At 42.2% G+C, this 13,119-nt stretch overlaps 1 protein-coding gene across 2 annotated transcripts in view; it reads right to left on the bottom strand.

Annotated features, from left to right (window-relative positions):
- Eogt (EGF domain specific O-linked N-acetylglucosamine transferase) overlaps window positions 1-11,336 on the bottom strand; it is a 47,216-nt gene extending 35,880 nt beyond the window's left edge. Inside the window, exons 1-8 of one of the 2 annotated variants that reach the window (XM_004854177.4) lie at window positions 11,172-11,336; window positions 10,241-10,528; window positions 9,714-9,766; window positions 8,046-8,269; window positions 6,621-6,721; window positions 5,050-5,158; window positions 2,258-2,352; window positions 925-1,029 (exon numbers count right to left, since the gene is read on the bottom strand). In XM_004854177.4, coding sequence (XP_004854234.1) covers window positions 925-1,029; window positions 2,258-2,352; window positions 5,050-5,158; window positions 6,621-6,721; window positions 8,046-8,255 — 620 coding nt within the window. In that variant the 5' untranslated portion in view covers window positions 8,256-8,269; window positions 9,714-9,766; window positions 10,241-10,528; window positions 11,172-11,336. Of the gene's footprint in view, window positions 1-924; window positions 1,030-2,257; window positions 2,353-5,049; window positions 5,159-6,620; window positions 6,722-8,045; window positions 8,270-9,713; window positions 9,767-9,887; window positions 10,002-10,240; window positions 10,529-11,171 lie in introns of those variants that run through there. The other variant, XM_087182005.1, reaches the window with a different exon arrangement.
- Between the last annotated feature and the right edge of the window lie 1,783 nt (window positions 11,337-13,119).

The raw sequence follows: 13,119 nt of genomic DNA on the forward strand, positions 1-13,119 counted from the left end.
AATAGGGAGAAAAGGTCTAAAGGAATAGTGGAAGTGGGAAAGGTAGGGGAAAAGAAAGAAGGGGAAAGAAAAAATATGAGAAAAGGGAAAAAATGGAAACAAAGTCTTTGTAAATAGGGAAGGGTGGAGGGGTGAAAGGAGGGCAGGGGAATGAGGAAAAGATAAGAACCAAGATACTTTATGTAAAGGTACAAGATCCCAATGATGAATGTAACTGTATTGTACACCTAAAATGTACCAATAAACTTAATGGAAAAAAAAAGAAAGAAATAAAATATCTGAAGATAAAAAAATAAAGCACACAAAAAAGCACAGTGATGAGTGCTGCAATGCACTAACACAGCACTATATGTTTTCTAGGTGAGATTTGCACTTAGACTGAAGCATCACACTTTTGTGTCCACCACAAGATGCAATGTGTGACTCACTCTCAGCCCATACGGGCTTTTTAAAGTCAGATGTTCAGTTTGACTTTCACACAAAGTTACAAACACCAAGCAGATTTTTTTGAACTTTGCTATTCAATTAGCAAAAAGTTTGAGCGTGGGGTCATTTGACAACCGAGGTATTGCTATATATGCTCATGTATCACAATACATGCTCATTTTTCCTAAGAAAGTGTTCCCCAAAACAAATGAACCAACTATAAAATAATAAAAATTAATTTTAAACTGAGTTTTCCTTTTATTTGCAAACAGTAGTGCTTTATCCTGTTTCCTAATAATTTATAAATATATTCAATTCCAACTGAGGGATTCACCTGTAACCACCATTCCTCAGAAGCTTATACAAATTAAGTAACATTTACTTAAAATTACCTGCAACATAAGAACATTTTTCATTTTGGAGTCCCTGCCAAAATCTGCAAGGACAAAAACTAAAAGCAAATGTAGATATGTATGTTAAAAAAAAAAATCATGTTACCAAGACTGCAGGGGGCTTTTGCGCTGACCTTCAGACATCAATGTATGGATGTCAAGTTTACAGTGTCCTCCAATTTCACCACTCTGGAGAAAATCTTCCTTGAATCTAATGTATTAAAAAAAAAGTTGAGTTTGAAAATTTTTTTCACAACTCCAGCTCATGGGTTGTAGCTAAATGGGATTACCAATGTCCAAAATCAACTTTTCTTTGGAATTTAATGACAGACATGTGCTCCATAATGTCGTTCCAGTCAACAACCAACCACATAGATGATTGTGATCCCTAAAGATTATATCACTTAGTGGCACTGTAGCTGTCTAAGGTTGTGTGAAGCCAGGTATGGTGGCACATGCCTGTAATCCCAGTGCTCTGGGAGGCTGAGGCAGGAGGATTGCAAGTTTGAGCCTAGCTTGTGCAACTTTGTGATTTAGCAATATTTTTTCTTAAACCAAAAAATAAAAAAAGGGCTGGGGAGGTAGCTCAGTGAGAAGGCCCTAGGTTCAACCCCCACTACTGGAAAAAAAAAAAAAACAGTTTGTATGGGTACACTCTACAATGTTTGCACAGCAATGAAATTACCTAATGTATCCCCTCTGATAAGCAAGGCTTGAATGTAGAGTCTGGCAAAAAATGTATTCACTTCAGGAAAAGAAAAATGGTATATTTTTTTCAACAGATGGTGTTATCCTCACATGGGAGCCCCTAGAAGAGGTCGTATATCACAGAAAACCCACTACACAGCTGGCCCTTAGGGAAGAAATTGAAAATGCATGTGCAGCAATCTCAGGGACTGAGGTTACCCAAGCAGCAGATAGCTGTACTAATAAATATCTGGAAACTAATGGCCACCACTTTGAGCACCTCTTGTAATTGCAGAGGCCAAAAGTAACTTGTACTAATCTCGTGATGTCTCAATAAATTTAGTCCCAAAATATTTATATAAGTTTTTCTTTTCCTGAAGTATGTATACATTTTTTGACAGACTCTGTATAGAGTAGAAAATTTTAAACATATACAAAAGTAGGGCTGGGAACGTAGCACAGTGGCAGAGTTTTTGCGTGGCACTTAAGAGGCCCTGGGTTCAAACCTCAACCCTGCAAAAAAGAAACAAACAAAAAAATCTATACAAAAGTAGCAGGATTCTTAAAAGGAAGCTATTGTACCTGTGATCCTAATTTGTGATGTGATCAACGAGTGACCAGTCCGGATCACTATGCCTCACCTATTCCCTAACTCCTCAACCATTTTACTAGGCAGCAAATCCAAGACATAGCCCTGGACCTGAAAATATGTCAAAATGTCTATTATAGTTTACCATCAACCATGTAAGTACCTGTCATGATTTCTCTTGATGTTTCTTAAGTCAAGGTAGAGATGGGTTGCTCTGCAATACTGAAGATAACGGGAACATACCAGGCTTGAGTCACTCTGAAATAAGTTTGACAACAGGGAAAAAATGCCAAAAACATTGTGACATGCTAGACAGGGTAACAGCATGTGCACCATATCATGGGAAAAACTGTCCACACACTGCAACTGTCTCTGGGTTTCTTCCCCTCCCAACAGAACTTGGCCAAATGTATTTTTGGTTTCCACACTTTCATGTTACAATGAAGAACTCCCAAATGCTCTACTTGTATCAACTCACATTTTAAAGCCAAGAGCTGTATATATGGTTCAATTCAATCCCCTTTAAAAAAAAAAAAAAAGTAGCACTAGAAACAATTACTTACCCTCAGCTATGTGAAAAAGCATTTTGCACAGAGCCAAAGGAAACAAAGAAGAATGCACGTTAGACACATTCAAATGCAAGGCTGGAAGGGCAGTTTGCCAACATGAGTAAGAGGCACTTTCTGCAGTTTCCCATGAACCTTGTAGGAGTCTCTCTCAACAGCAACCAGAGGCCAATCTCTTCAAAATAACTGAACAAAGCAGTTGAACAGTCAACTACTAGAGCCTGTTTCTATTTCAACCAATCTGGAGTGTGCTGAAAGAGGAAGTGCTTCAAAAACATTTCTGCTTTGGATTTTATTTAGAGAAGCAATGCTATTTTATTATTGTTCCTAAAACTTCCCAGGGCCTTCATCTTGACCAGCATGATATTTTGGACTCTGTAGTTAGTAAAATATTACAATGGACTGAATGTTTATGGCCTGGCCCTGGAAAATTCACATGTTGAAATGCCAACTCTCCATGTGACAGTGTTAGGAGGTAACTAGAGCATGAGGGGGCACCCTCCGGAATGTGATTGGTGTCTTTCTAAGAGGGACGATAGAGAGCGCTCTCATCCTCTTTCCACTACGTGAGGATACAAGAGGCGGGTGGGTGGCTGGTGGCAGTCTAGAAGAGGACCCTCACCCGAACCTGACTGGGCTGGCACCTTGAGCTGGGCTCCTACTCTCCACAACAGTGAGAGAGAAATTTCTGTTGTTTATGGGCCACCAAGTCTCTGGTATTTTGGTATAGCACCCCAAAAAACTAAGACAAGGATCAAATTCTGGCAGCACATCAAAGTAAACTGTGGCCAGGAAAGCATTCTATAAACCACCATGAGAGAGGTGTGCAAAGAATGATTGTGGCCCTTTCCTTGCCCTCTCCACATGAAGAGCTGGACTCTAAGCACAGTGTGCAAAGTAACACAGAGTATCTATTCCAGGGGCGCTGGGGCAGTGCTAGTTAACACTCCACCTCCCAACTTTGCATTTTATTTTCTTTGCTAGAATTGCTAATAGCTCTATCATGTGCCAACCTTTCAATATCATGATGACATATATATTTATTCTGATTTGAATGCAAGTGAATTAATTTCTTTTAATTTCACAGAGTTTCTGGAGATACTAAAGACCCCTAAGATGTCAGAGACTTTACAGTTCAGGATCACCAAATTACGGAATATCACGTCATAATCATAAGTGCTTAAAATTCCATCAAAAATAACATTAAGCCCTCTGCTGGGAGCCAGGCTCTGCACTGAGCATTTTTATATGCACAATCTCACTTCATGCTCCCTGCATGCTACAAAATTGTCTCATAGCTTTAAGGCTAAGGAAATCGGAACGCAAAAAGTTTGAGTACCTTGCCCAAGTCAGGATTTTAACTCTGTAGTCAAGAGCCTCCTCTTGAACCTACTACCTAAAACCACCTCTTGACCACACATTTTTCTTACCTACTGGGGTGCAACATGCTACGGAGGATAGCACAGTGGGAAAAAAAAGATCTGCCTTTTATATCTAGATGTGTAGTTCCACAAGGTAGTTACGTAGTTGTTATGGCTTGTGTCCAGATGTCCCCCCAGAGCCTCATGCAGACTTTTTCAGAGGAGGCTGAATCTGGAATGTATGAGCCTGGGATTAAGGGAATGTGATTACTAAACCACTGCACATGAGTGAGTGAGTGACTGGTTTGGCACTGCCCTAATCCCAGTAGTTTGGATGGGATAAAAGGGGCAGAAAGATGCCTTGTTGCTTTTGCTGTTGCCTACTCTGCGTTGGAGTCAGTTGATTATGGACTGAAACCTCTACGAACTATAAGCCAAATAAACCTTTCCCCCTTTAGCTTGGGGGTTGGGTATTTTGTCTCAGCAATGAGAGAAAAGTAACTAATACAGTTGTCTTGGAGAGTTTGCTTAATGTCTCTGAGAACCTGTTTTCTGTTCTAGAAAAGTGGCATCAGCATATCTTCTCTGCTTACCTGCTACAGTACTATGAGAAACTAGACAACATAAAGAAAAGCATATTGCAAACTGTAAAACTCTAAGCAAACATAAACAGTATGGTTGGGGCATATCATCTGTCCAAAGCAAGCAAAAGATTTGTAAAGACACAATTTACCCATTTCCCTTCTTCAGCCTATGTTGGAGTGGGGGAATTCTAAACCTAAAAATATTTAACAGTATCAAATTGTGACTCAAAGCTGTATGTGGGAGAAAAATAGGGCTTCCAAAGTAAGCAGAACTACCTAGTTGGGGATGTTGAATAAAACTGTGAGCCAAATGAGTGAAAAGTGCAGATTCCTTTCATATTGCCATCTATCTTGTTTTTAATGTTATAATCTAAACAAAAGATAAATCGTAAATAGTAAGTAATGAAATAAAAAGTCTTGCTTATGAAGGAACTGAACACCCACCATCTTCTTTGGCTGACAGAGCACATGCATCTCCTCCAGCCGCTCCCTGGTATACCCAAAGTCTGCTTGTTTCCAGAAGATGTCTTGGGCTGATTCCACAGTGTCTGTCCTATTTGCAAAGGAAAAGATTATGTGATTTTTTTTTTCCTTTTCCTTTTTTTTAGACCTTGAATTTTCCTTCTATGGGTTAAATTGCTAGACATCTGTTACTACTTATATTTTTTAAAAATATGCTATCATAGTTTTCCCAAAACTCTCTCACCATACATGAAGTTACCAAACTAAGTTGTTCCCAGACATGAAACAAAAAGACATAATAAAAATGTATGAAGTTTGGGTCATCTTGAACGGAAGACAATGAACTGTTAATTGTCATGTTTCCTTTACCCCATTAACATTGTGTGAGTTACAAGTGGTAACCACATTTCTCTCTTCTCTGTAGACTCTAGAGAAAACTATCCACTTATCTTCTTAGCATGCACTAGGGGAGTATTTTCCATAGTTCATATTGTGGCAGAGTCAATAACAGATATTCCTACCCAAGTGTGAGATTGTCAGGCAGGTGGTTTAGACTTCAATGTATAATACATTTATCATCATCTGTTAGGTCTCAAACCCAAAGCAATCCCACGGAGCACAATGACATTTTCAGGTTACACATTGTGCACATTCCTGATACCCAACACACAGCCATCTAGTTTCAGAACCATACAGCATTCCTGGCTGCCAACTCTATAGCTCAATGATAGCAGGAAAAGGAATGTTCTTTAAAGACTGTCCTGCCTTGGGCTGGGACCTGGTTTAAATTAAAAACTTATCTTTCTCAATTTTTCTTTCTTAAGTTAAGTTCCATGCATGATTAGAGTCCCTGAGGAAGCAATGACCATCTAAAGGGGACAGGAGGATATTTTGCAATTCCAAAGTAACTTCCAAGTAAAAATGACAAAAAGCATCATAATTATCCTAGCTCCCTGAACTACAGGAGCAACTTTTGTGTGCATAAAATGAAATCCAAACTCCACTCAAGGCAGATGCCTTTGTGGGACTGCCCGCCTTCTCACTTGAAGCCTTAACTCTATATTTACTTTACAATACATTCTGCCTGTACTTCTGCATGGCCTATGGGTCTTTACTGACTTCTTTCATCGTGGGCACAAAGAATCAAGGACCAAGGAAGTGAGTTGCTGGTTCCTTGCTGTGTCAGGACCCAGCTTCGCAGTTTCAAGTCAAGTTGAATTTAAGACCGGATAAGCAATTACTATCTAACATCTAAGAAAGGAATTACTTCCTTTTCTAGGAAAGGAATTACTATCTAACAGCCAAAGAATCTAGCTCACTGGGTGTGGTGGCACACACCTGTAACCCCAGCTCTAGGGAGGTCGAAACAGGAGGATATCCCCAAGTTCAAGGCCAGCCAGGGCTACACAATAAATCCAAGGCCAGCCTGAACTACATAGCGAGACCCTGTCTGAAGAAAAAAAAGAATCCAGATGGAACTTGAGGCATCAACACATATTGCAGATAAAGTAAAAGACTTCAAAGGGAGGAATACATTCCGTAGGGAAACTTACCATCCTATGTCCACGTAGCTGCAGAAAGGGTAACCAAACCTGAACTCTGGTTTGCAGGACTTCTCATAACCCCAGCAGTACTTTAAATTTTCTAAGTGTTTCTAGAACATAAAACATGTACATTTAGAATGGTCTCCCTTCCTCTGAAGTTTAGAAAGGAGTCTTAAATTTTTCCATTAAGAAAAAAAACTTTATAGTATGTTCACATTTACATTTCTTAATAGTCATAATACATATTGACATAATAAAAGTAAGTAGGGGAAATTCTAAGACTAGAAATCTCAAGGTTCTTTGTCTTTATTCACTTTCCTATGTCAGTCCCCTCAACAAAAGTCTGGCCTTTATCTTAACTATCAAAGACTGCTTGAATTTTATATAAAACATATATATGTTATATAAACATATATGACATATATAAACATAATATGTATGTTTGTTTGTTTAAATACATGTGTTTGTTTTTTATAACACTGGGGAATTGAACATTGAACTTGGGGCCTTCATACTGAGCAACATCCCAGCCTCTACTTTTCCCTTTTTATTTTGAGACAATGACTCACTAAATGCCCAGGCTTGAATAGAAATCATCCTCCTGCTGAGATCCTCCTCCCAGAGTGCTAAGATTACACATATGTGCCACCACTGTTAGCCTGAATTAGAATTTCCTGAGGTAGCTTAGGAAATTACCTTTCTCAGAGAGCAAACTGATTTTAAAATCAGTCCCTAAAAAGACAAATGAATTAAAATTTCTGTTAACCCGAAGAATCACTGCTAAATTGAACAGATCAGCAACTTTACTCATCAATCAAAACCAGCAGGAACCCCACAAGGCTGACTCTACAGCAACTGTGCAGGCCCAGGAGCAATGCTGGCCTAAGGCCAGGATCTGCTTTTCCATATGCTTCCTGTGCCAGCACCATGGGAAAGGAAGTGTCTCACAATGCCCAGCTTTGATCTTCAAGGCTGCCTGAGACATCCTAATGGGCTCCTATTTGAGGCCTTCCCAATCCCACAGTCTTAATTATTTAGAGACAGAGGCTGAGGTGTTATTACGGAAATTAAGTGCTAAGAGACTTCTTCCATGCAGGTGAGAATAGAAGAAGTGTGAAATTCTCTACTTTCAACAAGATTTTTTTTTTCTGCCTAAAATCACATTTGTTTTATTTACAGAGTATAGAGACAGTATTAGCTGCCTATTTATTTTAGTAGTGATTTAGATTTTAAACTTCACTTTTGTGAATGGGACATCCATTTTAAGCCAAGTTTAGTCACTTAGAAGTATGAGATGAACTGAAACAATGATTGGCTCACATGGAAAACTGAAAATTAGAATTTTACCTTCAGTCTCAGGTTATAGGCAGAAGTAGGAAGCCAGCATAAATTGTATCTTAAAAATAAATAAGAAGAGGAGAAATAAATACCTACCTTATATGGGCAGTGTGAGTCCTTCTTGCAGACTGTGGCAACATGCCTGTTGTTATGTAAGAAGAAGGGAATGTGTTCCTCTGGCAGGCGGACACTGGCATAGTCATACAGGGGCTCTCCTGGCATGGGGTCAGCCTCAGGATATGCCTCATCTTGGCCACTCAGTGGCACTTCATAAAGTAAGACCCCAAAGACAAGCAGCATTAACATAGCAACCTCTGAACCTAGACAGCAAATAAGACACATCTTTGATAAGAAATTTCCTTCAAAAGTCCAAGAAAAGTGGCAAGAGCTAAGCGTAATTATAATGTACTTTGCTACATCACTGGGTAATGTTTCTTTACTCATCAACTATTTAATGAGCATCTGCTGTGTGCCAGGCACTGTGTTAGAAGCTAGGTATCTAAGTGTGAGAGAGTAAAATGTCCTACCCTAAACATATTTCTTTGGCATTTTTTGAGTTGGTTACTCAGAGGAACTGCAGACTTCTGCAGACACTGCAATGGCTCTGAAATACTTGTAAAAAGAGATTTGCATCTACCTCCATCTGGAAACACTGGCTGCAGGCACAGTCCTTTCTGCCTGTCATCCTCTTTTTTGCCCATGAAAGACTGAGGGGCTGACACCTGGCCAGAAGTGGGCAGGCATCATGTTCTAGGTATGCTAAGTGCCTTGGATGTGGCCAGGAAGTGTGGTGTGAACCAAATTCACTGCCTTTGGGAAGATTCTGCTCCAGTAGGTACAGTGACATTGTGTGTTCATAACTATGACTCAGAAACTCCAGGAGTGAAATCAAGCAGTCTGCCTCAAAGACTGCCCTTAAACTTACTCCACCTGAAAGGCTAACCGGTGCATAGTGGTGATGATCTTGAATCTTAGTGCATTTCTAACTCAACCTGGAAGGGTTAAATCTGTTGGTCAGGTTTCTCCAGTACATCCCAGACCATAATCATGCTTTCTTGGTTCACCGTAGTGGTATCTTTACTTAGGGATTTTTGTTTGTGCTCTAAATTTTCTTTCTACCAAGTAACAGAGCCATAAAACACAAAATGTTCCTCAGGAAGGTTTGCTGTGTACTAGGCTGTACAGGGCCACACAACTTTCAAAATCAGTATTCACTGAGAACAGGTTTTTAGAAGTAGACTTCCACGTGCAACAAAACTACAGTTCCAAGATCAAGGGACAACAACCAGAGAGTACGGAGGCTAAGCAGAAATCCTTTCCCCACTGGAGAGGTAAGTACTGAGGCTTTTCTTTCAGGTGGTCCTGCAGAGTCTATTGTTATCTGTTGTAAATCTGATCTGAATTAACACTTTGAGTTGGAACTTTTATCTAACAGTAAATTGACAGCAATTTTATAAAACTTAAAAGTATATATTAACAGAAACTGGGTATAGTGGTACATGCCTGTAATCTCTGTACTCTGGGAGGCTGAGGCAGAAGGACAGAGACTCCAAGCCCAGCATGGGCAGCTTAGTAACCTAGCAAGACCTTGTCTCAAATTTTTTTTTTTAAATTTTTTTTAAAGGACTGAGGATATTACTCAGTGCAAAGGCCCTGAGTTCAATTCTGAGTATGACAAAAAATAAATATAAAATATTTATACATATATAATAATACACACATATATATAATATATACAAGACTACTTAAAATGAAAATATTTACCTACTTAATCTTCAGAACCACCCAAAAGCTGTTGATGTTTCAGGCACCTAAAACTGTCAGAAATAAAACATATTACTTTAGAAGCATACTAAAGTAGGCTTTTATCATTCTGGTGGTATTTACATTTAAAGGAAATAATAAGAACGAAAATAATTTAATGAGAAACTCCCTAACCAGAAGATCCGGCTCAGGATGCTCTTTCTTTTCTTTAATGGATGCCAAAGCAAAGCCATCGGCACAGCCCTCCACACAGTAACTGGACAGAGCAGATCCTCAGAGGGAGCAGGAAGGAGGTGACCTCTCTACACAGCCACCAACAGCACCAACCAACAGGACACTTAGGAGAGAAGACATTCCAGGGTGCCAGCGGGCTGCATGTGTTCCCCGCAGTCACCCTGCTCCTGGAATCTCCCGCTGTCCTCTCTTTGGGCTCACCCTCCTTGTAACAAATAAGCCATTGCCAGCAGCAAGTCCTGTGCTTATTCAAGTCCAGCACGTTGGAGCGAGCTCCGGCCTTATAAACTTACCTATCCACGGAGAAGAAGCAACGCAGCACGGGGAGAATCTAACGCGCAGCTCAGACACTTGGCCTCCGTGCGGGCACGTACCCACTTGCATGAGCTGGATGGGGTGGCTGGCGCTGAAAGTACAACCCCGGGGCCTGGCAGACAGCCCTGGGTGCCGATTCCTCTTGAAAGGCCTTGCCGTGGTGGATGGATGCACAACACAGATTCGAGGCTATGCTACACTGTCCTTATGCACAAAACAGCCAGCCACAATCCACTCTTGGATTCCTTGACTTTATTTCCACAGCCCTAAAAAAATAAAAAGGAAAACTGCAAGATGATGAAACCTAGGTTGACAGGGACCTCAGTGGGTGAGGCAGTGCTCTCGAGACACAGCTTGGAAAACTAAAGAAAGCAGTGACAAATGTGAAATTAAAGGCATCTGAGGCTCAGTGAAACCCACACGATTGGCCCTCACTTGTATCGTGAAGGCCCACGGTGGGTTCGACGCAGGCCTCAGACAAGGCTTGGCTGCTGCCCCAGTTGTCTACTACAGCGTCAGAGGGGTGGCTAAGATGCTGCATGCAAGTTCGCTGCCCCAGCCGGGCTCTACCCGACACTGCTTCCAAAAACTACCCGGGGCCAGGTGCAGCTGGAGGGACTTTCGGGAGAGGTTCCGCCCCGGCGGGAAACATGGCCAGCGGGGCACAGGCCGCAAACTTCTGCGGGCATCGGGAAGGGGCTGGACGCACGGGCCCTGGAAGGCCAGGATCGGTCGCCTGACGCCCGCGTCCACGGCCCGCAGGGGATAGCTGGGCGCGGGCGGGGTCCAACAACGGCGACAGCCCTCCGCCAAGACGTGCAGGGAGCGGGCACCGCGCGCCGGAGCCGGGGAGGGCAGCGCAGCGCGAGGCCTCAGCGGGAGAGGGGAGCGAAGCTCTGCAGGGCCCACCTGGCGCCGGCTGCGGAGGAGAGGCTGCGGCTGCTCGGGAGGAGGGCGTCGTCATAACCGGCTACTGTGGCTCACCGGAAACCTCAGTGCAGTAGCCGGGCCAGAGGGCGCCCGGGAGCAGCTGGGACACCTTAGCCAGCCTGAGGAGGCGGGACCGGGCCACCCCGGCGGGGCAGGGGCGTGGGGCGCAGGGCGGGGAACAGCTGCGGATCCCACCCACGGCAGCCTGCCCCGGGCCGGGCTCGGCCTCTAGCGTGACAGGCCCAGAGTCACAAGGACGGGGGCTTTAAAGAAGCCACACTCCTTAGCCAGCGTGAAAGCGCCTAGACCGTGGGATCCGAGGGGTGGAAGAGCTCATTCTGCGGTGCACTGAGGCGGACTTCTGCTGTTTTCTCATTTCGGGCAGAAGTTGTCGTCCCAACTTTCTAACACAGAGACCCGGGGGTCAGCAGAAGTCACTTTCTGGTGGTGAGGATACTTTGGAGCCTACACAGTTTCTGAAAGTAGTTTACTTTTACCTCTCAGTAAACTCACCAAGTTTAAATGCTGCTGTGTGAAGTTTTTTATGGTTTTGTTATTTTATGATTATTTCAAAGTCCGGCTGTCCACGGTCTGTACTCACCAGCACGTTGCCTGAGCGCGGCATTGACCATTAAATACTGATTCAACTTGCCATCAAAATAAGCGTGCTCAGACATCCGAATACACCGGTATTAATGTCATCATAAAGCTACTCACGTTTGTTCCAAAGGTTTACTGAATACTTTTTCTAAACGCTCTGTCACAACAATTGCTACAAGTTCTATTAATAATCTGCTAAATTCAGATTACTTGAAACTTTTTTTCAAGTAACAACAAGTCATATACGGTATTTAACATGTACCGGGCTTCAGTCAAAAGCACTTTACAGTATTAATCCATTATTCTTTTTGTAAAAAGGAACCTTGTCAACCTCCAAGGCAAACATTGCTGTTTTGCTTGTTTCGTACCGGGGAGCAAACTCGGGACCTTGCACTTACCAGTGCCGGGACTGAACCCAGGGTTCTTCTACCACTGAGCTACACTCCTGGTTCAGGACGATAATTTTTAAAAATGCTGTCTCAGCTCATTTACTACTACCCTAATATGTTATGTACAGGAACTACAGCTTTTCTATTAGTTATTATAGTCATTTAAAATGATTTTTTAAGCCCAGCTTGGTGGTACACGTGTAATCCCAGCATTCTGGAAGGCTGAAGCAGGAAGATCACAATTTCAAGCCCATTCTATTTAAGTTGGCAACTCAGTGAGACCCCTCTCAAGCTGAAAAACAAAAAAGGGCTGGGGATGTAGCTCAGTGGGAGGGCCCTCGGTTCATCCCCTGTACCACCAAAATAAATTATCAACTCTCCCAACTTTTTTCAAGTTGACATTAACATAAATGTCCAGCAGTGAGATTCCCTGAATAACTATGGTGTATCAGTCTATTTCTGTAATAAATACCTGAAATCAACTTACAAAGAGTTTATTTTGGCTCAGGTTTGAAGGTTTCCACCCACTGCCTCTGAGCCCGTGGTGAGACTGCATATAACACCATAGGGAGCATGCAGTGGAGCAAAGCCATTCACCTCCTGAAGGGGAAGGGACAGAAGGGAGAAAAGGCTGGGACTAACAGGAGGAAGACCTCCTACCAGGTCCCAATTCTTTGTTTCCACCATTTCCCCATAGTGCCACGCTGGGGGCCAAGGCTGCAACACACTAGCTTTGGGGGGCCACTGTGGATGCAAACCATAGCACATGGTTTATCCACACAATGTTGTAGACCTATGTAGGTATGAAAAGGACTTGAAAAATCTCTATAAATTACAGGCTCTTTTTCTGAGAAGGATATGTAATGTGCTACCACTTATCTAAGAAAGAGGAGGATACACATATACACATATTTAAGCACTTATTGGTATTATTTTAC

This window comes from Heterocephalus glaber, unplaced genomic scaffold (assembly GCF_053883595.1).
Source record: "Heterocephalus glaber isolate CG9 unplaced genomic scaffold, H.glaber_assembly_v1.0 deba00001472, whole genome shotgun sequence".
Classification (NCBI taxonomy): Eukaryota; Metazoa; Chordata; class Mammalia; order Rodentia; family Bathyergidae; genus Heterocephalus; species Heterocephalus glaber.